The sequence below is a fragment of the Sciurus carolinensis genome, chromosome 1 (genome assembly GCF_902686445.1).
Source record: "Sciurus carolinensis chromosome 1, mSciCar1.2, whole genome shotgun sequence".
NCBI lineage: Eukaryota > Metazoa > Chordata > Mammalia > Rodentia > Sciuridae > Sciurus > Sciurus carolinensis.
This window is the reverse complement of record NC_062213.1, coordinates 186508024-186531737: the sequence shown is the minus strand read 5'-3', so window position 1 is coordinate 186531737 and position 23714 is coordinate 186508024. Positions and strand designations below refer to the sequence as shown.

The 23714-nt window shown below is 58.1% G+C and overlaps 1 protein-coding gene across 9 annotated transcripts in view; it reads right to left on the bottom strand.

Annotated features, from left to right (window-relative positions):
- Adgrb2 (adhesion G protein-coupled receptor B2) overlaps window positions 1-17335 on the bottom strand; it is a 35396-nt gene extending 18061 nt beyond the window's left edge. For 7 of the 9 annotated variants that reach the window (XM_047515968.1, XM_047515934.1, XM_047515948.1 and 4 more), the window contains exons 1-2: window positions 16895-17334; window positions 9502-10321 (exon numbers count right to left, since the gene is read on the bottom strand). In XM_047515968.1, coding sequence (XP_047371924.1) covers window positions 9502-10306 — 805 coding nt within the window. In that variant the 5' untranslated portion in view covers window positions 10307-10321; window positions 16895-17334. Of the gene's footprint in view, window positions 1-9501; window positions 10322-16894 lie in introns of all 9 variants that reach the window. The other 2 variants (XM_047515941.1, XM_047515958.1) reach the window with 1 other exon arrangement.
- Window positions 17336-23714: the final 6379 nt, after the last annotated feature.

Below are 23714 nucleotides of genomic sequence, written 5' to 3'. Positions count from 1 at the left end.
GGACAGGGGTCAGGTTATGCTGTCCCCAGATGAGATGGTACTGCCCTGCCCGCCCCCCCCCTCCAGGCTCTCACCTATTTCTAAAAGCTGGGTCAGCACAGAGTAGGCACCAGAATTTGAAGGGACCCCAGAGGGCTGGACTTCTCCTGCCCCCTGCTGTCCAGACCAGGCTCTGCAGCTGAGAGAAAGCCCTGCAGCAAGACCACCGCCCCCCAGCAAACTCCAGGGAGCTCTGAACAGCCCCCCAACCCAGCTTCCAGTCTCATCAACTCCTGGGCCTTTCCCTTCACTTTAACCACAGTCCCAAGACCTAAGCCATGCCGTCCCTGAAACTTCACCATCTCTGAAACCCAGACCCCCCAGGATAGTAACCCTGGGTCCTGTCTGGGATGCAGACATTAACCAGCTGTGTGGCTTTGGGCAAGTCTCTTCACCTCTCTGACCCTGCCTTCTCCTCTGTAGAGCAGTGCTCAATAATGCCCCACCTTAAGGGCTGACGTGGGGACGCTCTGTCAGGAGGCTGTGAAACCTTCGCCCATACCCTGCACGTGCTGAACGCCCAGAAGGCAATACCATGGTGTGTCTCTGTCATCCTCTTGTCATCTCCCCCTCGTCTCCTCTCCAATCTCCACCTACTGTGCCCTACCTTTTTTGCCTCACAATGTCCCCTCCACCCTGCCAGGTCATCATGCCTCCTTTAGAACAGCATCTGTGGTCCCTTCTGGCTTCACTGTGAACCCTGCCTCTGCCAGACCCCAGAGGAGGAGCCAGAGCCACACCTGCCAGCTCCTCAGTTCCCCCACCCAGCTCTTCTACCACGCCTGCTCAGCCCGTCCCCAGCCTGGAGCTTGTGACAAGCCACCTCCTCCACTCCCACTCCCAGGCTGCTGAAGAATCTACAGCTGTGCCAACTGGCACCACGACAGATTCAGGGGCTCCACGCCTGCTGGGTGCCCAGGATTTCTCGGCTTCGTTCCTTCCCTGTTCCCCTCTGCAGCCATGCTGGGCCACCCCTCAGGTCCCCTCCTCCCACTCCCTCGGCCCTGACGCGTGGAGAGCAGGAGCCAGGACCGGAGCCCTGCTCTCTGCCACGCCTCTTCACCTCCTCGCTCTGCTGCAGCTGCCCCTTCAAAGGCCACTACCTCGGCTGGCCTGCCCCTGCACATCCACCTTTCTGGGGAGGGCTCCTCCATTGTCCCCTCTCTCAGCATCCTCTGCCTGTGGCAGCCCATGACCCACCCAGCCTCCTCCATTCTGGAAAGTCCTCCCTACACCCTCCTCCACCGCTGACTACTGCCCCCTGGCTTCCCTCCACCACAGTGAGTGATCCCCAGCTGGCACTCCAGTTTCTCACCTGCCACTCACTTCCTGGCTCAAATGTCACCTCCCCTGTCGATCCACTGCAGTCTGGCTGCTGCCCACATCTTTCTGCTGAAACCATTCTTGACAGAGTCATCAACGACCTCGTGGCTGCTGACTCCCGCGGACACTCACAGGCCTCCTCTCGCTGGACCCTGTCGACCCCTCCTGCCCTCAGTCACTCCCTGCCCTGACTCTTCTGGTTCCCTCTCACCTCTTTCTGGAGACTATTCTGCCCTCATCCCCTGGGCCAGTCTTCTTTCCTGCCGCTTCCTCCACAGGCAGCCTGTTCTCACTGCATATTGGCCCCCGAGGCGGAATGAACCCCTCTGAGCCAACACTCCCAGTCACTATGCCCAGCCCAGGCCTCTCCCGCGCTCCACTGCTGCCTTGACCCTCAAACAGCACATCCAGAATTCGACCCTCGGCTCCTCTCCTATCTTCACCTGCTGCTTTCTGCCTTTTTTGCCTGGAAAACTCCTACTCGGCCTTCAAAACCTACCTCAAACCACCTCCCCTCCATGAAGCCCTCCGGTTGCGCGCTCCCCGGGCACAGCAGGCTGGCTCCCCGTCTACGTAGCGTGCCCCTTCATCACAGATGGTTCCATTTTCTGACTGTCTCAACTACCCCCTCTCCCCACCATGAGCTGCACGTGAGTCATCTCCCTAACCCTCATGAACGGAACCTGGCCCAGAAAAATATAAATAAATGAACACCAATGCATGCCTTGCCCCTGGCTCCCCCCAGCAGGGGTCAACAGATACTTGGAATCTTGACTCCCCTGCAAGGCGTCAGCTCTGCCCTGTGCCTGACATGCCAGCCTTCACTGAAGGGACTCCAAGATAGGCCCTGGGCAGGGCCCCCAAGCCCTCCCCACAGAACACCCTTGAGCCTGACATGCAGTTATCAGTAAGTGCTCTGGGGACTGTTCAGCCTGTGAGTGTGTCACCTTCCTCTCACCCAGCTCCTGTTGGGTGTCTGCCCACCACCAGGTCTGGACATCACCCCTTCCGCTCCAAAGTCCACTGAACTAGGACATGCCAGAGACCAGCCTGACTGCTCCCTGTGGACTCCATCTTCTCCACTCCCAACCATTTTCTGGTCAGCCCCATGATAAACCTAGAGGTAGGTTTAGTGATTTCCAGAATCTACTCTATTTGAAAACTGTCCCAGGCCCAGTGTTTGGGTCACTCTCCCAGCCTTTGGAGCTGGGTCAGAGAGGGGAAGGAACAAGCCAGGCCTCCCCATCTCCCACCTACCTCCCTCAGCAATTTACTCCCCCACAGGGAAAGCCAGTTCTCCCACAAGGGGAAGAAGACAGGTAAGACCAGGTGGCATTTGCTGCAACAAACACTCATTCAGCACATATGCACAGGCCCCAGGCAACTCTGGTTCTAGAACAGGATCAGCCTGTGGGGAAACTGAGGCAGACAGAGTCCAGGAGGACAAGCAGGGCCTGGGCAGGGTATAGCACCCAAGTGCCCTGAGGGGCTCACCCAGCAGCTCAGCAGGCTTGCTGGACAGGGGCCCTGGCGCTCACAGACCTGCAATCTATCAGCTGTCCCCTCAGTTGCCAGGCCCAGGCCTAGGCGGACCTGCTGCCTGGGACACATGTCCTCACTCGACCACCTGACAACCTCTTTTGTTTTGGATAAGGTAACACAAACAACCCAGATGCTAATCACCACGCACGCTCCTACACCCAATTCTCATGAGAAGCATTCCGCCATTTCACTCAGGATGAATGAGGCACAGGGTCTCACGCTGGAGAGAGGCAGGGTGGGATTCGCAGCCAGGCTTGGTGACTTGGAAGGCCTGCACTGGCTCTGACTGACTGACACAGCTCCTCTCGAGTTCTCAGCCCACCAAAGCCCCTGGTCCTTGCCTCCATTACCCTGTTTTCACACAATGTGTAATTTTTCCTCTGTGCATCTGGTCCCCTCTCCTCCCATGTGAGCCTGAATCTCCTCTGTGGCCTCAAATGATCCTCCGGGATCCCAGCCCTGGCCACACAACTTCCCTGCTGAGGAGCTTTCAATGGCTCCCTGCTGCTCCAGCCCAGGAGCCAACCTACAGCCCTGGTCTTCCCCTTCCTGCTGGGCACCAAGCACACTGCGAGGCCACATGGGCCAGCAGGAGGGCAGACTCTGCAGCCAGACAGAGGACTCTTCCACAGGGCTTTGGGCATGCTGGCCCCCTCTTCTGTGGCCTCATCCCCAGCTTGGTTCCTGTGACAGCTCTGCACATCCTGGGTTCATTCCTGAGGGAGGGCCTCGATCTCTGGCACCCCTCTTGCACAGAGAACCTAGATTCTGGGCAGCCAGGCACAAGACAGACATTGGTGGACATGGGCCAGGTACTCTTGGGGATTCTCAGTCCCACCCAACAGGGGCCACCCTCTTCTAACCCCTGGTACCGTCAAACAGGGTGTGCCGGTTCTTGGGGATACCTGCCACGCTGTGCTCCCCACCCAAACTCCGTGCAGTCCAGCCCCCTCAACCTCCCATGTCATGAATGTGTTAAAAATAACCACAATAATCACTACTTCCATGGGGAGAGGGCGTTGCAATTTACAAAGCACCCCTCGCTTCCCTAGGATCTTCGCATCCTCCCTGAGGCTGGCCACAGAGCCCTGAGTGGGCACCAACTGGTCCCCCGAAACATGGCTCTGCTGTGTCCCTCCATGACTCCCCAGGCCCAGCAGGGCATCTTGTACCCCACAGTGCATCAGAATCCCAGGCGTGCAGCGGGAGAGGGATGGAGGTGGATTTGAAACAGCCAGGCTCCACCCCTGCAGTCCAATGCAACTGAGTATCCCTTGAGACCAGGCACCCAGCCAGAAAATCAGTCCCCTTCCAATGACTCTTCCTCCTCTGGCCGCAGACCTACCCCCAGCCCCCCACCAGAGCTGGCTGGGTCATTGCCACCTCCCCCATGTGGCCAGAAGCTCCTGGAGAACAGGGACCATCTGACTCAGCCTGCCTCCTCCACAGTGCCGTCTTCTCAATGCCCTCAAGCCCCCAGCCACCAGGATGTGGTCCCAGTGTCTTGAGATGGCAGTCCTAGCCCTTGGCCCTGTCTCCTGCACAGGGCTGCCATCCGGCAACTCGTCTCCTCAGAGCTCCTACCCGGCATGTTTTGCGCCCCCACGCCCTTGCACAGGCTGTCTCCTCTGCCTCTACGCCCTGGCGAGCGAGGCCTCCCGAAGCATGGGGCGGGGATGACGGGGGACAGCTTACAAGATCCGCTGGGTCCTGGACTGGGGAAGTCAGCCCCTTCGCGGGTCTCTCAATCAGGGCAACAAGTGGCCGATCTGTCTGGGGCGGGTTGTGCCTGTTGTCCAGAAGTAATGAACAGTGCCCACCCCTTCCCTTCATGACCTCACGTATCCCAGCTGAGATGACAAGTTATACGGGCACCTTGATTCTAATCCTTCCAGCTCTGTGACAGATAACGTCTCTGTGTAATCCCAGACTTTCACACGTCTCCACCCCTTGCTAATTTCTCTTTCTAACAAATGGAGAGGCAGGAAGAACAGCCAGCTAAAGTTTAATAACTTGCATTGTTTTCTCTGCGGTGGCTTCTTTGGTTATCTTCTATTTCAGATAAGTGATTCTCTTTCCATTAACGATATGAAATTTTTTTAATATGTTAAATTTGCAAAGCAATTCAATTTATGGAGCAATGACAGAGGCTAGTGAATTCCTATTCATTCCTCAAAACCCAACTCAGAGTCACCTTCTTTAAACTGCCTTCTTGCCCCTTTGTGGCTCCATCTCCCTTTGATCCTTCCTTGACATCCAGCATGGGCATGGTCGTACCTATTACACTAAATGATGACCACACAGCAGTCGTCTGTCATGGATCTACCATGTGCCAAGTGCTGTGGTTCCAATATGGGTTGCACATCTCTCTAGGTTTCCTGTGTTGACATTTCATCCCCATCATGAGGTTCTAAGAGGACGAAAACTTAATCTCACTATGGTGTTCAGAGGTGGGGCCTCTGGGAGGTGATTTGGGTTAGACAAGGCCATCAGGGTGAAGCCCCCAGAATTGAATCTTGGTGGCTTTATATACCTGTGCACATCCTGTCTCTTGCCATGTGATGTCCTGTACCACCTACAGACTCTGCCAGCCAGATGTCCATTACCAGATAAAGGCCCTTGACCTTGGAACAGAACTGAGAGCCAAAAACCTCATTTCTTTCAAACGCACCGTCTGTGGTATTGTGTCATTAGCAACAGAAGACAGACTGACGCAGCCACACACAGCGCTAAGCTCTCCACACATTCCCGCACTTGATTCTCCCCATTACCCTGTGGAATGCCTCTCACTCGCCCCATTTTACAGGTGGTGAGATGTAACTTGTCCATGGTCACACAGCAAAGGCAGTGGGGAGGTGAGGAATTGAACCCAGGGCTGGGCCACTTCAGTGTGTGGCCTTAACCACCACGGTACACTCCACGGCACTGCAGGGCTTGAAGTGTGCCTCCACGCTGACAGACGTGATGACACGTGTGAGGCCTGGCTGGAACTCGGTCCCTGATGAGAGGCCTGGGGGAGTCTGAGCCCCACTCCTCATTCTCGCGTAGAACCGTGCTCCAGTGGCACACATCTGGGCCAAGAGGACCTTCCAGGAAACACCACTGTCACCAGGTACTAGGTCTCCCCAACCCTGTGCTGAGAGGGAGTCTGCCTCCTCACTAGCAGAGTCCTGAGCAGGCAGGACCCGCTTCCTGCATCAGGCCAGGCTGGTCAAAGGAGCAATGGAAGCCCTTCCTGGTGGGAACAGGGCTTGAGCTGGGCTTAGGGATGGGGAGTTCTGGAAAACGAAGGGCAGAGGGCATTCCAGGTGAGGAGAACAGCCCCAGAAAAGGCAGGAAGACTGGAAAGCAGGGGACTCCGGGGACATGGAGGAGTGCTGAGTTAGAAGGGTAGGAGTCAGAGGGAAGGCCAAAAAGAGTGTGGCAGCTGGGTCCAGGATGGGGCTGGAACGTCGGGCTGAGCAGAGCTTTGGCAGAGCTGGGCAGGTCTGGGGCACCGATCAGGGAAGTGATGCACAGAGAACTGGGGATCCTGAGGTCCCAAGAGGGCAGCACCTTGTCCCAATCACACTCCAACAGAGGCAGGGTAGGGGTCTCACCTCCCAGGAGACCCCAGGCTCACCTGATGACCACACTTCAGGAATGGAACCCGGATGATGGGGAAGGTGGGCCAGCAACACACAGCCAAGGAGGGAAAGGTGCCCCAAGGGGACAAGGGGGGACAGTCAAGGAGGAAGGGAGGCACATGGCAGCTCTTTCTCCCAACTGTCATTCAGCACAGCCATCCCCAGGAGCTGGTGCCCCCTCAAGTCTGGAGTGGAACTGCAGGCCGGAGGCCAGCCCTCAGGAGCTGGGCTCCACAGCTGGCGCACCTCTGTGACCCGCCTTCCAGCCTTGGCCTTGCCAGCCTCCGTGCCAGTGCTCCGTGAGCTCCTTCCTGCCTGCCTTCCTTTTCTTCCTCTCCCCACACTTAACAGATTGCGGCAGCAAGATGGCACAAATTTATGGCTCAACTCACCAAAAATAACAAGAGATCTATCAAAGGCAGTTTGCGTGAAATTAACAGGCGCCTGTACCCTCTTGTCTAACGCACTCAGCTCTGAGGAGGGCCAAGGCACCTTACTCGGTCACTGCCTGCAGCCCCCGGCCTCGGTGCTCCTTCAGTGCCACCCCAAGCCCATCCTGCTTTGACCGGCTCAAGGAGTCCCACCACAGGTAAACCCAGCTCCCCTGCCGGGTGGCTGGAAGAGGAGCCAGTATAAAGGTCTCACTCTTCCTGTCACCACCATTTCCACAGGTCTTGCTATCTGGCAGCTCCATGTGCCAGCCTACTCTCAGTAGCCTAGCAGGAGACATGGATGGAGGATGTGGAGAGGGTCTGAGGGCTTGGCAAAGGTGGCATTGCCATCAAGCACAGAATCCTCCAGGTCCTAAGGATGCCTCAGACCTGCAGACACACCCTGACAAGTGGAACAAACCGAGTCACGTGCTTGCCATCTCTCATATCAGAAAGGTTGGACACGAGGAAGGAGGCGGCAGAGCAGAAGAGTCTCCTGCTTGCCAGGGGAGAGGACGGGACTAAAGCAGCCAGGTCTTGGTACCAGGGTGCAATTTGAGCTCACTTATGCCGGCTGATGCCACTTCGTCCCATGCCAACTCCCCAGAGGAGCCCTCCCTAAGAGCAACCACATGGAGACATGCCAAGTCGGACGGGGAAAGAGCACAGGTCAAGCTTGGGAACAGCTTAGAGCTCCAGCTCAGAGCTCCCTGCTCAGAAAGGGCACCAGGCCTCATGCCCAAGGACAATCAGCCATCCAGTCTCCATCTACCCCCAGTCCCCGAGGTCCCTGCAGAGGCTCTGATGATGCCCTTCCCACCATCAGCCCTCTCTGACCCCCCATGATACCCCAGTTACCAACCAACTCCTGCTTCCGGCTTCAACCAAGCCCAGCTGGCTGCTCCTGGCTCATGCCCCACATGGCAGCCTGCCAGCGGTGCCTGCCCATGAGGGCAGAGCCTTGCTTCTTCCACTGCAGACCACTGGGCCAGTGGACCACAGGAAAAGTCAGACAAAAGCACCTGCCCTCTGCTAAGCAGAATGGGGGAGGCCCCCAGAGTGACAGGCAGTGGCAGCCACGCAGGAAGAGCCATAAACCTCCTGATATACGCCTGGCGCTCTCCGCCGATGTTCAACAAAGAAGCAAAATTCAATTTCTTCCTGCAGGCACTAAATCCCAGGCCAGCCTCCAGGGCCTGTAACCTGCCCACGGCCTGGCTGTCACTCGGACGGCTTCATCGACCGCTGTTAAGAGGCCAAGCTGGTCTGGGAGAGAGGCCACAGCAAGGCCACTGGGCACTCACCATTTGTGGGCACGATGCCAGATGTCTCACGGAGTAACCAAGAAGGTCCCCCTCCAAAGCTCTGGGAGAGACTGTCATTATAACACCCCCTCTAACTAATTCAGGGATATCTCCCCATTTTACAGACAAAGAAACTGACACCTTTGTTATTCACAATAAAGAGTTAAAAGCAGTGCCCAGCTCCAGGGTCTAGCCTCCAAAGCTGGGATGGGGACAGGCCACACCCTCCAAATCTCCCTGAAGCCCTCACATGAAGCCCGACCTCTCATGAAACCCAGATGCCCCTTCCAACTTCCACCCATGCGTCCTCTTGCAGGTGGATCAGCACTTGTTATCCAAATGGGGAAACTGAGGCCCAGAGAGAGGAGGGGATACCTCTAGGGGGACCAGCTCCCAGACCTGCCCTCCCTCCCTCCCCCATGTCCTTGACCCCTGTTCCCTGCCAGGCCCCTCTGGCCAGTCCCCAGCCCAGCACTGTTCAGCAGGCATGCAGGGTCCAGCTGAGGGGCTTGGGGCTTTTGAAGCTGCAGGAAGCAGGTCAGTGGTCATGGCTGGGGAGCTGGGGTGGTGCGGGAGCAGGCAGGACTCAAGGGTTTGCAGAGCTTTTGCCCAGTCAGCAGGAAGCTCCAGCAGCTGGCGGCCTCCGTCCCAGAAGACATGGGCCCAGAGGGGGGAGATGGGATGCTGGGAGTGGAGCCAGCCCAGCCCTCTAAGGCAGCCTGGAAGCTCAGGCCTCTTCACCCAAGCACACTCTCCCTTGCTTCCTTCTGCCCCGACCCTGGGACACTGCCAAAAATCACTGACCCGTGTGGGCAGGAATACATCTCTGCTCCCTGCCTACTCCAGCCTCTAGGCAAACTTGTCAACTTGCAGTGCCAGGGCCTGCCACGGCCACTCCGAGCTTTGGGCCTGGAATGCCCTCGCTATTCCTTTGGACATCTCTCTCCCACTTGCCCTTTGGGTCTCTGTTCCTGCTCCACTCCCTTCAGAAAGCCGCCCCTGGTTGCCCAGCGAGGGGGTCTCTTCCCTGGGTTCCAATATCACTGCACTGTCTCATCTGCACCCATTCATCCTCCAGACTGAGGTCTGACCCTGATGACCCCAACATCTGGACAAAGTTGAGCAAAGGCGACATCTGTGAATGACTGCACAAATGGCCTAGGATCTGCCTGGATGGACACCAACGGCACCATAAGCTCCCTCGGCACTATCCCATCAGCCCCTGCTCAGACTCACCATATCTCATCTCGGTGGTGAAGAGGTCATTGCTGCTTCCCGAGTGTAAATCGGCCTCAGCAGGTGGGGCTGGGCCCCCAGGCACCAGAGCATTGGACAGGGTGTGGGCAGCAGGAGGACCAGGAGGCGCGGTAGTGCTGGGGCCGGCCCCCGCCGCCCCGGGGCAGCTGCAGCCTGGCTGGGCAAAGCCGCAGGCCCTGCCCGCGGCGCGGCCGCACTCCTCACTCCAGCGGCAGAGCACGCCGCAGGTGAACTGGCTGGAGTTGTTGTTGTTGATGAGCAAGACCTCGACGAAGCGGAAAGCCAGGGCGGCGGGCGCCAGCAGGCGCGGGGCCTCGGAGGGCTCTGCCGACAGGCACAGCTGCACGAAGTTCTTGTCGAAGTGCAGGAAGGTGAAGGGACCTGAGCCGCCACACAGCTCCAACCCCGCTGCCGCTGCGGCCTCCTCCTCCTCCTCTGGCCGCCCCACCTCTGACTCTGCCTGGGCCACCACCTCCTCAGGGCTAGGCCGCAGGCAGGTAAAGTTGACCAGGTAGTGGTCCAGGGGCAGCAGGCGGGGGGCAAAGTGGGCGCACACCTGCTCCTGGCGGTTGAAGCGCAGGTAGAGGGAGTACTTGGTGGGGTCAGGGTTCTCCAGGGTCCAAGAGCAGCCCGAGGCGATGGTGGGAAAGAGGTCCTGCAGCGAGAAGGCCCCGTAGAGTACACCCGAGGCCAGGGCGGAGCAGGCACTGGGGGCAGGGTCGAAGGCGGTGGCCAGGCGCAGGGACAGAATCACAGACAGTAAGAGGGGACAGGCTGGGGTCATCCTATGTCCCTTGCCCTGTGGAGAGAGACAGAGGTGAGAGGGTTCCCACATAGCTGGCTCTGAACCTCCTTGGTCATCTGAACACAGAAGGCATCTGGTCAGTCAGTTCCACCCGTGTGACCTTAGACAAGGGACATGACCTCTCTGAGCCTCAGTTTCCTTACCCGTAGAACAGAGTGATGGCAGTACCCACCTCACAGGTTTCCTACAAGGGTGAAGTAAGATGAGTGAGGGAGGGCCCAGGAGAATGCTGGGACCCTGTCAGGCCTTAACATCTAAGGCTTTAGTGTCGTCACTGTCATCCTACGGATCCTCCCATTAGGCTCATTAACCACAAGCGTCTAGGCCTGAGGCTGGGCTCCAGCACCATCCCCACCACCCAACCTTTATCCTCCATGAGTGTTGCTCTCAGTCACAGCGTGTCGTGATCAGCTGTGAGGAGTGTCATGCGTAATCCAACAGTAATTGTCAAAGTGCTGATGTTTGACAACGATTTACTTTTTTATAAATCAGAGCAATTCAAGGTTATTCCGGGAACGATGTCATTCTCACTCGTGTGCTTCACTGAGTGGGAAGAAAGGGGTGGAGTTAGCAGATGTGCAAGGGCCATGCCCAACCTAGCCATGCCCACAGGAGGCAGTGTGAACGTCAAGCGTGTCACTGTTGTGGGTTTCCTGGTTAGAACAGGGAGGAGAGACGTCCAGCCAGGGCATGCTAAGTGTGAGCCCCAGCCACCTACTGACCAGGCAAGCCTGTTTCTTCATCTGCACAATGGGTGTAGTGCTTCCCTTCTTACCTCCCTCTTCCCCTCCTGTTCCATGGGATTATCCTCCAAGGTTTGGCACAAGGCCTGCTACCGCTGGTAAAGCCACCAGCTCATCATGACCCCTATTCTTTACTATTTCCCTGGGGTTCGACTCATGCTCCTGAGTGGGGACCAGAGTTTATGGACTGCTACCTTCCCTCAAAGTGCTGCTCTAAGTTGAGCTGCCATCAGGTAGGAATGTACTCTAGGCTCAGGAGGGTACCCAGAACCCTATCCCAGGGCAGTCAGGCCAGAGGGGATAGGAGCTGAGCAGGGGAAAGATGCAGGTGCCCTCCCACCCACCAGGCCAGGTGGAACCACTGCCCATAGTCTCCCAGCCTCCACCCCACTGACCAGAAAATGCAGCCTGGTGTGAGGTCTGAATCAGCCCCTTTTCCAGGCCTACCCCAGGAGTGATCCACGGGCTCCCTCTTCCCAGCCACAGCACAGCTCACAGCCCTGGATGGGTCCCTGGAGCCCAACTCTTCCACATTAGAGGAGAAAAGATGAGGCTTGGAGAAGGGAGGCCACCTGCTCAAGATGACACAAGAGTGGCCCAGCTGGGACTGGAATCCAGGACCTGAGGCTCCAGGCCTCCTTTCTCTTTCCCACCAGCAGCCCCTTGCTCCTTCCCTTTGCTTGTTGTTCACAATTCAGGCCAAATGGACAAGTTATGCACTCTGGGAACTGAGTCGCAAGCGTAGGATAATACACAGGTATGGCTAGATTTTCCCTAGACACAGCTGCTCCCTGGGGACAGATTTCCCCTTGGCAGTTCTAAGCAGTGGAAGGGGGCGGCGGCAATTATCATTCCAACCCTTGCTGCAGTATCCACGACATTCCTCCATGCCCCAGATCCCAGATCCCCACATGCGGCTCCTCTGAGCCAGGCCTAAGCCCAGTCACAAACACAAACAAGCACCTGCCCCTCCCCATGCAGGGGGTAGGAGGAGGGTGGTGGAAGCCAGCTTAGGGCAGACCTAGTCACTGAGGAGGAACAGCACCATCCTCCTCCAAAGGCCACCAGAAACTAGAACAGTCTTGGTCTCCCCAACACTCCTCATCAGAGCTAAAAAAAAGGGACTCCTGACCTTCCCTATCCCATATCATGCCTGTCCCAAACTGTTCAACCCACCCAGCATGCAGCAGTACCAGCGAAGCCAGCGGCTGATGATGAGTGACATCCAATCCCCCCCGCTGCCCCCAATTATTTTTAAGCAGGCTGCAAAATTCAGGCCATGGCGAAGCACAGCAGAGAAGAGGTAGGGGCTCATTATAACTGGCCTCCCCTCTCCCACAGGACAGGGAACCTCTCCCCCTACATACCTCAGCAGACGTGGGCTTGAATATCCTTGTGCCCTGAAGACACACACAAAAGCATGCATGCTCAAACGTGTATAGACAGCGTCCACAGGTGTTCTAACAGAGGAGCACACACAGACATGCACAGATTGGTGAAAACCAAAGTGTGATCTCACACTTCACAGCAGTGCACACATATGTGCCCAATGTAGAGACACACACTTGCACACAGAGATGTATGCAAACTCGCAGATGTGAACACATTGAGGTTCAGCAAGTGACAGCTAAGTGTCAGGCTGGATCTGCCCCACTGACCCTTCCCTGTGTTCTTGGAGCCTGGTACCTCTGCTGCTCCAACCCATCAGGAAGCACCAGATCCACAACCTCCAGAGCCACTGCCTGGCTTCTCCCAAACTGAGCCACCCTGTAACTGCTGCCTGAGCCTCCCATCCACTCAGCCCCCTCAAGCATTTTGAGATTTCAGCCTGGGTGTGTATCACCCTCATTGTTCCTGCTGCAAGCCCTTGAGGGGGCTTTTTATATCACTTCCCACCCCTCAAAATGAGACAAAGATCCAATTCCAAGTTGAGTCAACGATCGCCACTGATTCACTGAAGACCCTCCAGGATGTGTGTGCCAGGGCCTGTCCTGGAAAACTGGTCCAGAGTCCTGTCTTTAAGCCACCCCCAGAAGGGAGTTCTCTTCCTGCCCCCCCTCCTTCTCAGGTTTTCACAGAAACTCCCCTTGTGCCTGCTGAGGTCCAGGTCACTGTCTCTGGGAAGGCTCTTTGGGTTGAACCCTAAGAGTGGCTTTGCCAACTCTGAGCCCAGGAAGACAACAAACCCCCAAGGCATAAGAGCCAGAGAGAAGAAGCAGGGAGGTCAGCTATGAGGAAGAACTTCCTGAGGTCAGAGGAGGCTGATGGAGGATCAAAAGGGCTCCTCCCTCTGGACCTCTCTGGGCTGACATAGGTGAGGAGTTACCTGGAGTAATCTCAGTCTCAAGAACCCTGTCCTCCAGCTCAGGCACCCCCAGCAAGCTCTGGAATCCCACTCTGTCCAAGTACACTTAGGTCCCCTTCCTCTCAGACCCCACAGGCCCGCCCAGCCCTAGACTCCCCCTCTGTACCAAAAAAGGAATCCGAGGCTTCGCAGCAGCTTTGAAGACCAAGACAAGGCTGAGGCGGGGGGTCGCATAAAGCGGCAGGGAAGAGGCGCCTCAGGGTCAGGGCCGATGTCTGGGATTCCCGGGATTGACTCGGGTCTGCCAGGCCAGTTGTGAGCAGGGACGCTGGGCGGCGGGGAGCCCCAAGCCCAGGCCGCGGGCGGGGGAGGGGGAGGGGAGGGGGAAGGGCGGCTCGCGGGGGAGGGGCGCGGCGACGCACATATCCGTCGCGTTTATCCACCTGGCAGCTCCAATTCGCCCGCCCGTCACTCACCCTCCGCCTCCCGTGCTCTTGCTGCGGGGCCGAGCCAAGGCCACCGTGCAGGCGGGGACCCCCACTCGGGGCCTCCAGGTCCCCTGCCCAAGCACCGACTGGAGGGCAGGGTGCTCACGGACCCCTCTCCCGCAGCTGTGGCACGCAGGAAGGCGCGCGCCCTCCATCCTGCCTCGAGCTGGTGGGCGGGACCGCGGGGCGCTGGTGCCCCCGGTGCGGTCCTCCGCCCCTGACTGGTACCGAGGGTCGCTCCGTGCCACTCTCGAGGTCTGTCTGTCGCGAGGAGCGGGGCTCCGGTGGGGGCCTCCTGAACGACTTAAGGTTTCGAAAGGTGAACTGACCGAGAGCTGACGAGGGGCGGCCGCCGGCCCCGGGGGCGGTGCCGCGCGGGCGGCAGGGAAGGGGGCGGTGACTCAGCCGCCCTCCGCCCGCCTCCCCGGAACTTTGCAGCAGCTGGAGCCGCCGTTGCTACAGGAACCGAAAGCTTTTGTTCCCTATGTCAGGGCTGCCCGGGCAGGCGGGTGGCTGGGAGGCTACCACTCCCCGTGGGACCCAGGTTGGGCCACACTGCCCAGAGGACTTCCAGTGGAGCAGAACGTGGGTTCGCGCCCCCTGCTTTCCGCCCTTTCCCTACCGGCTCTTCACAGTGCACTCGGCCAAAGCTAGGTTTCTTCAGACTCCTTGGGCCCTCAGGCCAGGTCGTTCCCTAACTCCGACCTGCAACTGCCCTGCAAAGTTCCTGGTAGTGTCTGATCGCCTCGGGGGAAGTAGAGGCTCCGCAGAGTGGCTGATTTCCCACAGTGGGCCTTTGGGAATCCTGATGGGTTTCTTCTCCGGACTGATGCCACCTTCCCAGCCTTTACAGTTGAACCTAGACCTCAGAGACCTTGGTCTGGTGTTCATGGTTGCCTCTGTGGCCAGAGCTGATGCCAGTGGAATGTTGCAGGACCAGTGAGGGGAGAGGGGTAACAGTCACAGGCCCCCTGGATCCATGGGGGGGGGGGGGGGCGGGCGGTGCTGAAGGTATTTTCTGTCGTTATTATCCTGGGGATTGGAGTGAAGGCAAACAGCCCAACACACCTACCATTACTAATTATTGATAGGTGCTGGACATATACAGATAATCTAATTTCGTTCTCCCATCAACTATATAAGACAGCAATCACTGACCCATTTTACAGAGGGTCAACTGAGGCTCAGAAAGGTTAAAGAGCTTGCCCAGGTCTCATAGATTTTGAACCCAGGTCAGTCATCTGACCAAAAGCCGAGTTCCTAACTACTTTCTCAGCTTCAAGACCAGGAGATTGAGAGGTAGAGAAGGGAGCAGAGACCAACTCAGACCTCCCTTTGTGTTAGGGAAGTGCCCACGGGACAACCCTCCCCCAACACACAGCAGTTCCTTTCTGAAAAATGACTGGGGAAGAGCATGGGCGAGCAGAGGTTTAGCAGGGAAGGAGAGGGGAAGACCCTTGCCTTATCTCCTTACATGGAAGACACTCCCTCATCATTCACCAGGGCAGACCTTGTGCAGTGTTCACACTGACCCCCACCCCTGTGGCAGTGCAGCTCCGGACACTCCCCAGATGCCTACCCTGTCCCAGGGTAGGTAGATTCCCTAACAGCCTACTCCATGTCCAAATCAGACAGAGCTCACCTTTGCCCCTACCCCCACCCCGTGGGGAGTGTCATGAGGCACACGGACAGAATCTCCCTGGGGACCCCTGTAAGCCCAAACAAGCCCATCCAGACAATCCCGAAGCCAGGGGCCAGTCAGGAGGGTCTGTGCTTGACGTTCAAGGGGCTCCTGACTTGCTGCTGGGAGAGCCCTCCACCCCTCCTCATCCTCAAAGCATATTACCTCTCAACAGGAGTGTTTGGTCACCGCTAGCACCCGGGGGTACCCGGCATCGCCCACCAATCTTATCCCCAGGGACTTCCCAGAACCAGTTCTGCAGCCACCGTAATGCTCGGGCTGCGGAAACCCGGGGTTGCCCGCGGGAGGAGAAGGGGCGGCGGGTCCTGGGTTGCGGGCAGGGGGCGCCAGAGGACGCCAAGGGGCCCGGCCGGCAGCTGGCGAGGCGGGCAGGCGGGCAGGCGGGCAGCATCTCTGGGCCCGGGCGCCCCTCCCCCCGCGGGCAACAGACCCGGTCGCCCGCTCTGCATCGGCCGCGGAGCGGAGGACTTCCCGCGGCTATGCTCTCCGACCGAGACCATTGCGGGAGTGGCCACTAACTTCACAGCCTACAATCCACAAATCATGCCGGTCCCCGGGGTTGCGGGAGGGTGCGTCTGGTGCCCGGCTCTATGCCCAGCATTTGGAGAAGAGGGATGAGGGGTCCGGCCAAAGATGAACACGGGAGTCAGGATTGCCGGTCCCTCGGCCGGAAGGAAGGGTCTTGGGGAAAACGTGGGGGACACGGCCCCAATTCCAGGCTGAGGGGGAGGGGACTTGCAGCAGAGATCGGCGAGGGAAGGAGGGACTCTGGGCAGATATGGGGGAGGGGGCACTCGGGACAGAAATAGAGGGGAAGCATGGTCAGGGTACAGGAGCAGGGATAAGAAAGACTCTGGGCAGAGATGAAGTGGAGGAGAGGACCAGGGTCCGGAATCCAGACTAGGAGGGGAGTTGGGGGGAGACAGTGGAGCTGCAGGTTGGTGAGAGGGGCTCTTATCAAAACGAGGGGGCGCGCTGCCCGGATCGGGGCCGAGACAGGGAAAGACTCGAGACAGCAATGTGAGGACTGTCTGGGTCAGGCTTCTGAAGGCGGGGGGGAGTTTAATATAGACCGTAAAGGGTCGATACAGGCTGGGGGAGGGGGACAGAAAAGGGACTCACCAGAAATGAAGAGGGCCTCGACCCCAGGCTTGGGAGTTCCCCAAAAGACGGGTGGGTGAGCGTTGAACCGACTCAGTTCGGGCGGAGGGAGAATTCAGCAGAGATGGGCTAGAAAAGCGCCCCGAGTGCGGGCTGGTGCGGAAACTCAGGACCGCGCCGGGAGGGTTCGGCGCGGGGCCGGGTGGGGGTCTGGGGCCGAACACTCACCTGGGCGCCGTCAGCAGCAGGAGCGGGGGCCGGCGCTGGCGGAGGCGGCCACGGGGCGCAAGTTTGCCATCCCTAAGGCGGGGGCCGGGCTGGGCGCAGGGCAGCTCGCTGCAGCCGCGCGGAGGGCCGGGGCTCCCGCTCCGCGGAGCCGCGGGTGCAGAAAGGCGCCGCGGAGCAGCGAGGGGCGGGCGGGCGGGCGACGGGCCGGGCGCGGGCTCCTGCCGCCGCCACCGCCGCCTCCTCGCCGCGCCGCCCCCTGATCCCCCGCCCCGAGCACCGCCCGCGCCGCGCGCCGCCTCCTATTCGCGGGCGGCGGCCGCAGCCCCAGGCTCTAAAAACCCGTGCCGCATCCTCCTCGGTCTCCGAGCGCCGCCGCCGCCGCCGCCGCCGCACCGGATTCTTCCAGCCGCTCCGGCCGCTGCCCGCAGCGCGCGCCGGGCCGAGTGACGGCCGAGACGGGACGCGGCGCCTGCGCGGGCCGGACCCGGGAGGGGGCGCGCGCCGGGCCAGGCGCGAGGAGCCGCGGGAGAAGGGGCGGGGGGGCGGGGGCGACGCGCGCCGCCTCCTGTTAAAGGGGGAGCAGCGCCAGCCGAGCCAAGCGCGCCCTCCCCCTCCCCGCCCTGGGCCCTAGGCGCCGGCGCGGGAGAAGCCCCGGGTAAGCCCCCGCCCCGCCCGTGGCCTCCTGGACCGCAGAGTGAGGCGATCCGCGACGCCCCTCCAGCGGTACCCTAGGCCAGAGGCATCTGGAGCAGTCAAGGGTCTCCTGGGCTCTGGAAGCTGAAGCATTTGCCCCCCCCCATACCCCGTGTGCATTGCATATTGCATGTCCCTGTGCATGCAGGCGTCGCTCATATGCCCTGAACTTTGCATATGCATACAGGTGCCCTACGTGTGCACTGCAATGTTGCCTGGCTCGCTGCATGCAAATGCTACACATATGCCCTGGTTCTGATCGCATGTTGCTTGTTCCTGTGCAGTGGGACTACATGTGCACAAGCTCACAGGTGCCACATGTGTGCTAAGTGCTATGGGTAACTCACGAAGGAGCCACATATGTACACTGCAGTGTGGCATATTTGGTGCATACTCTGGCGTAAAGGCTGCAGTGTTGCATGTCCCTAGGCACGGGGATGCTACACGTGTGCAGTGTGTTACATGTTTTCCTGAGTCCCCATCTATTCCCACAAGTGCCTTTCCCTGTGCCAGGGGCGCCCCCATGTTGCATCTGTTTGTGTAAAAGCAGCAGAGTTGCACAGACCCACCCCTTCCCCATCCTGGCACTGTGCCCAGGAACAATTGGGTGGGGCCTGAGCCCACATGGTTCAGGCGGTACCCAGGGAGAAGCCTATGGCTCAGGGCCCTGCTCAGGCGGTTTGTGGCCTGGGCAAAATGCCACCAGGAAGGTGGGCAGACTGGGGACACACCATCGTAGCCAAAACAAGTAGGTTAATCCGATGGCTCTGGTCTGAGAAGCCAGCAGGGGGCAGCTTTGCAATGAGGGTGGGATGGTTTCCTGGCATACTTCTTGAAGGCTTTCTAGCCAGGAGAGGACCAATCCTGTACAGGCAGGAGAGTCCTTGGTCCTCCCAATCCCAACCCCACTGTTCCCATTACTTTCCCTGGAGTTTTGTCCAGGGGCAAGATGGAAGAACTCACTTATCCCCAGGGGTCATACCAGGAGAGGGCAGAGAACTGCCCCCTGTTCCTTTCCACTGTCCCTCCCCACTCCAACAGCCACAGTGACAGTTGTTATGAACGATTGTGAGAGATTATCGACTTTAATGGAAGGAGGTAATAAGGGGCGATAAAGAGATCTCACCTGTCACCTTAAGGGAATTTATGTGGCTGTAGGAAGCAGGGAGGAGGGCTGGGCAGACACCTTTCCTATCCCTGTGGGAGCCCCAGGAAGTCAGTGCCTTGGCCTAGCACTGGCAGGAAGGTTCCTGGGTTCTCAATGGGCACCCTCAGACACACCCCAGCATATCTGGGTTTGAAGGCTTGGCTGCCACTATGAAAACTAAGCCAGGCAGGCCTGATCATCTGCAAAGCATGTTGGGAACCACCTTGGTACAGTGGGAAATCCTGGGTCCCCCTTCTTGCTTGGGCGCTATAAGAGACAATAGGGATGCTGGGGTTGGGGCCTCAAGGAGGTGGACAAAAGTAGGGAAAGTAGCCAGGACATGGGTTGCCCACAAGAATCCAAGGACTGACACTTAGAAGTCTCTAGACCCTGTCCTCCAGAGTTCCAGCCCTTTCCTTCCCTACAGAGAGCCTGCCTCCCTCTTTATGAATATTCATGATCATTTGCATACTAGAGACCCAGAGCCCAGAGAAACCCAGGCAGATCTTTTGCAGATGTGATGCAGCTGGATCCCTAAGGCCCTCCTCCCCGCTCCCGGGATCCAGCTGGGTGAGGGGTAATGGGAGGGGCTGGCTGCAAAGAGACAGCAGCGTTTTTGTCTGTTCCTGTGTATTAGTAACCCTCTGACTTCTTGACCCCATTCACTCAGCCACAGCCATGTATGCCCTAGAAAACAGGTGGTGGGACAGAGTGAGGGACTGACAAAGGTAGTACCTCAGACCCCCGGGAGGGAGGTGCTCTCAGGGCAGGCTGGGCTAGGAGGGCTGTGGGAGCCAGGTGGAGACAACAGGACCCGCAGGGGTTGTGCCGGAAGCCTGCGACTAGGGCAGACCTGTGGGTGCTCTCCCTGGAAATGCCTCCCTGCCTCAGGGTTTCCCCACCTTCTTTCCCAGGAGCCCCTGCCCTTCTAGACTCTCTCTGGTGATAATGCCGCCCGCCCGCCGGCCCACCCGGGAGGACTTGGAGTAATTACAAATCGTTTCCATATTCAAATCCAGCTGGTTGAAGAGAAATTACTTCTGTGAACAGCCCAGGCGGGGGTGGGAAAAACAAGTCTTAGCCCCAGGAGGGGCCTCCGTGGAGGCTGGGGCAGACTGGGCGTGGAAAGGGGTGCCAGTCAGAGTTGGTGCCCAGAGGGCTTGGGCAGAGAGGACAGGCATAGGCCTAGCCCCACATACTGGACAAAGGACAATGACCTCAGCCCTCTAACCCCACCGGGGACCCTCTGGAACCTCTAATGGGATGGAGGACCAAACCCATAGAGCAACTAGAGGCCAGGCTCTCCGCCCTGCTCTCACCCTGCCAGGTTAGGTGACCTTTGAGAAAGTTCCTTTGTCTTTCTGGACCTCTGTTTCCTTATCTGTGAAATGGTGTGAACCATCTCAGCCTGGGCTCCCGGAAGATAAAAGGGATGGATTTGCAAGGGCTATCCCCTGGAAAAGGGCCTTTTAAAATAACTATCTTCTTATCAATTAATTAGTATTTTGATTAACAATAACAACCACCAATGCACCAGCTGGGAGGCAGCATCGTCAGCACAACTCACGCCAGTGGGACAATCCATGAGAGGATGGGAGGTCAAGGAAGGGAGCTCCCTTGGCCTCACCCGCCTGGCCTCAGCCTTGCCTCCCGCTGGACCAGTGCTGCTATGCTTCGTTGCCCTTTAAACAGATGAGAAAATGTTCTTCTTTCCTTCCCAATGATTTATTTGGCCCAGAGCCTAGACAGGTTTCCCTCCAGCAAGTGGGACCTAGGAGTGCCCCTTCCTTAGCCCCTGCCCACAATGCCACTCAGCCAGATACTCCAGGACCAACCAAAGCCCTGTGTACCGAGGTCTCCTTCCAGCCCCACACCCACCAGGACACCTATCAGGAACTCGTGACATATCCCCAGACTCAAATCCATGTGACAATCTTCTCATCAAAGTCTGCCCCAGAGCTCATATGACCAATACCTCCCTGCTCTAAATGTCATGGATCCTGGAGGGCTATGCTAGAAAAGGTGAACTGTCCTCCCCACCTACAGGAAGTCCTGCACGTCTAGCTTCCCATCCTTCCTACTGCAGATGCCAAATTGGTTAGGAACCCAAAGCAATCTGGGCTGGGTGTTTGTGCTATACTTTGGGGAAAGAATGGAGGATTGATTGTTCCCTAGCCATATCTTCCCAAGGTTTTTTTTTTCTTTTGGGTGTTTGTTTTGTTTTGTTTTGTTTGTTTTTGCATGTAGCCCATTTGGGCAGTGCCAGAGTTATCTGTTCCTTGGCCCCTTGGGCAGAAGATAGAGAAACTCTTCAGGGTCCTGGGTGATCACACACCAGAGGATGTGCACAAGGGTTCACAGAGACTGGCAATAAGAAGTCTCATTCATTCAACAAATATTTATTGAGTGTTTGCTATGTTCTAGGCACTGGGATCCAGTCCATCAGCAAGTTCATCATAGAAGGTTGCTTCTACCTCCAAAAATATCCCCAATCTATCCACTCTTCACATCCTCCCTGCCAACACCCGAGTCCAAGCCACCATCATCCAGTGCCTGGACTCTCCCTGACTTAATTGCTGGGCTCCCACTCCAACCTCCCCCACCCCAATCCACTCTCCTGGAGCCTGGAGCCAACTCTTTCAAGTGTAAATCAGAGTGCCTCCTAAACCCTGGGGACTTCCCACAGAACTAAGCACTGTGGCCGCCCAAGTCCTGCATACTCTGCCCGCACCAGCCCACCAGACCCAGCTCCAGTCCCCCATCTCCACCCCACGCACTGTGCCCCAGTCTGTCATAGGCGTCTCCTCGCTGTTCTTGGAAAGCTCCGAGCCCTTCCCCCAGCAATTCGCATGGTTGATGCATCTCATGAGGCAGGGTGCAAGCCCAACAGCACCTCCACCCGGAGGCCTCCCCCCACCATACCTCCAGCACAGCCCTCTGTCCCCCCAGACGCTCCATCCCATGCCTCTATTGTATTTCCTTGGTAGCACTCATTACTCTGAAAACGCATGGCAGGGACTTGCCCATCTAGTCACAGCTGGACCCCCTGCCACCTAGCACTGTGCCAGGCACAAGGTAGGTACTCAATATTTGTGGGAAAAGGGCAGGTAGAGACCCTTCCCTCACACAGCATTCACTCTATGACCCTGGGTGGATGCTCATCACAAAAGCGTGTTCAGTATCTCACGCCAGATAGATGAGTTTGGGCTATGAAGTCATACAAATCTGGATCCCTGCCTCCCACTGGCTATGTCACCTTTGGCAGGTCACTTACGCCCTCCAAGCCTCAGTTTTCTCTTCCGTAAAATAGAAATAATGATTCCACCCATGTGACATGGGTCACATGAGATGACAAAGGCAAGGCACCTCACCCAGGGAAATGTCACTGGCATGAACGTGGGCCCCTGTCAGACTTACCCAAGGCTGAAGGCTCTTCCAGGATCTGGGGACGTGGAGATTACTCTGAATTGGGGCTCTAGGTTTCTCTTCTTTCCAGCACCCCCACACTCCCCAAAAGGAGAGAGGCATAACAGCAGGAGCCCTGTCTGCTGAGACCACTGCAGATAAGGACGCCGGGGAGCACAGTAAGTGCCACGGGTTCTGGTCCTGCCCACAGGACCAGACAGTGCGCCCAGAGAAACTGGATCTGGACAGTCCCTGGGACACCTCCCCTCCTTAACCGGAGGCTTCTCTTCCTCTTCTACCCTCAAGTCTGTGCAAACACGCAGGCACATGGGTCTGCATGTCCGCACCCTGGCCCCATCTCCCACCTGCGTGGCTGTCTGCGAGTCACATGGACATCAGTGACCATGTTCTACCCCGTAGGCGCACCCACAAGTCTTCAGGTGGGGGCAGTGGTTTGCCTCATTTATCAGATCTGTCACCTTTCACTTTGGGCGGGGTCTGGCGCAGGTCCTCTCAGGGTTGGCCCAAGCACCCCCTGGGCAACTTGCTTCTGAAGCGTAACCCCACACTTGCCTGCTGCAGACCTTAAGGACAAGGAGCCCCAGCAGCCACTCCACACAGCCAGGCAGGGTGCTCATGCAGAGGGTGAAGGTGCCTGTGACGAGCTGCTCCCAGCTTCCTGTAGGGGGGACAGGAAGGACAGTCCCCTAGGGAGGGGCGGGGACACTCTCCCATGCATGGGGCACACCAGCAGTGGAGGACCGGTGCATTTTGGCTATCTGGGATGTCCCGGTCCTCTCCCCTGGGCTCTGAGCCACCTGGATCCTGCTGAATTGGACTTGTGCCAAGCAGGACACAATGGGCAAAATAAGCAGGGTGGGGCGACCTAGAGATTAGGGGGACCAGCTCATGCTGCCAAGCCCCTTTATGGCCAGACACTGTGCCAGTCTTTCACTTGTTAAAATTAACTCTCAGAACAGCCCTAAAATTGGTATGGTCACCCCCATTTCAGACAAGGAAGCTAGCTTAGAGACAGGCAGAGCAACCCATGCCTCTGCCTCGTGCCTTGTTCAGGGTTTATGCAAGACCCTGCCTCAGTCCTGCCTCGTCACCCCCAGAGGATGGACAAGCTGTGGAAAACAATTTATTTCAGGATTAGAGTTGATCTTCCAGAGAAGACCAGCTCCCTGGGGTGAGAAGTAGAGCGGCCTGACTCCCTTGACCTGGCCCTTTAAGAAGAGGGTGGCCTGGACACCCAGATTAGGGAGAGGCAATGTGAGTTGCCAAGGGTGTTGGGAAGGACAAGGCACAGGACCACTGACACCCACATGCTGGCAGGCACGACCACTGTCCTGGCTGACCCCTGCGGAGGACATCCGCCCTCCTGCTTGGGTGTTCACGCAGCATGTGGGCAGGACGCGCTGGCAGGGAAGCAGTCACTGCTAGGGGAGGGGGAGGGCTTCCTGTCACTGCCAGTCTTGGCACCGTCCTGCCCTCGGGGTGCCCCGCGCTTGGGGGTGAGGCCTGGGATGGGTGGGGATGGGGAGAAGGTTCCCGAGTGTTGTGTTTGGGGGC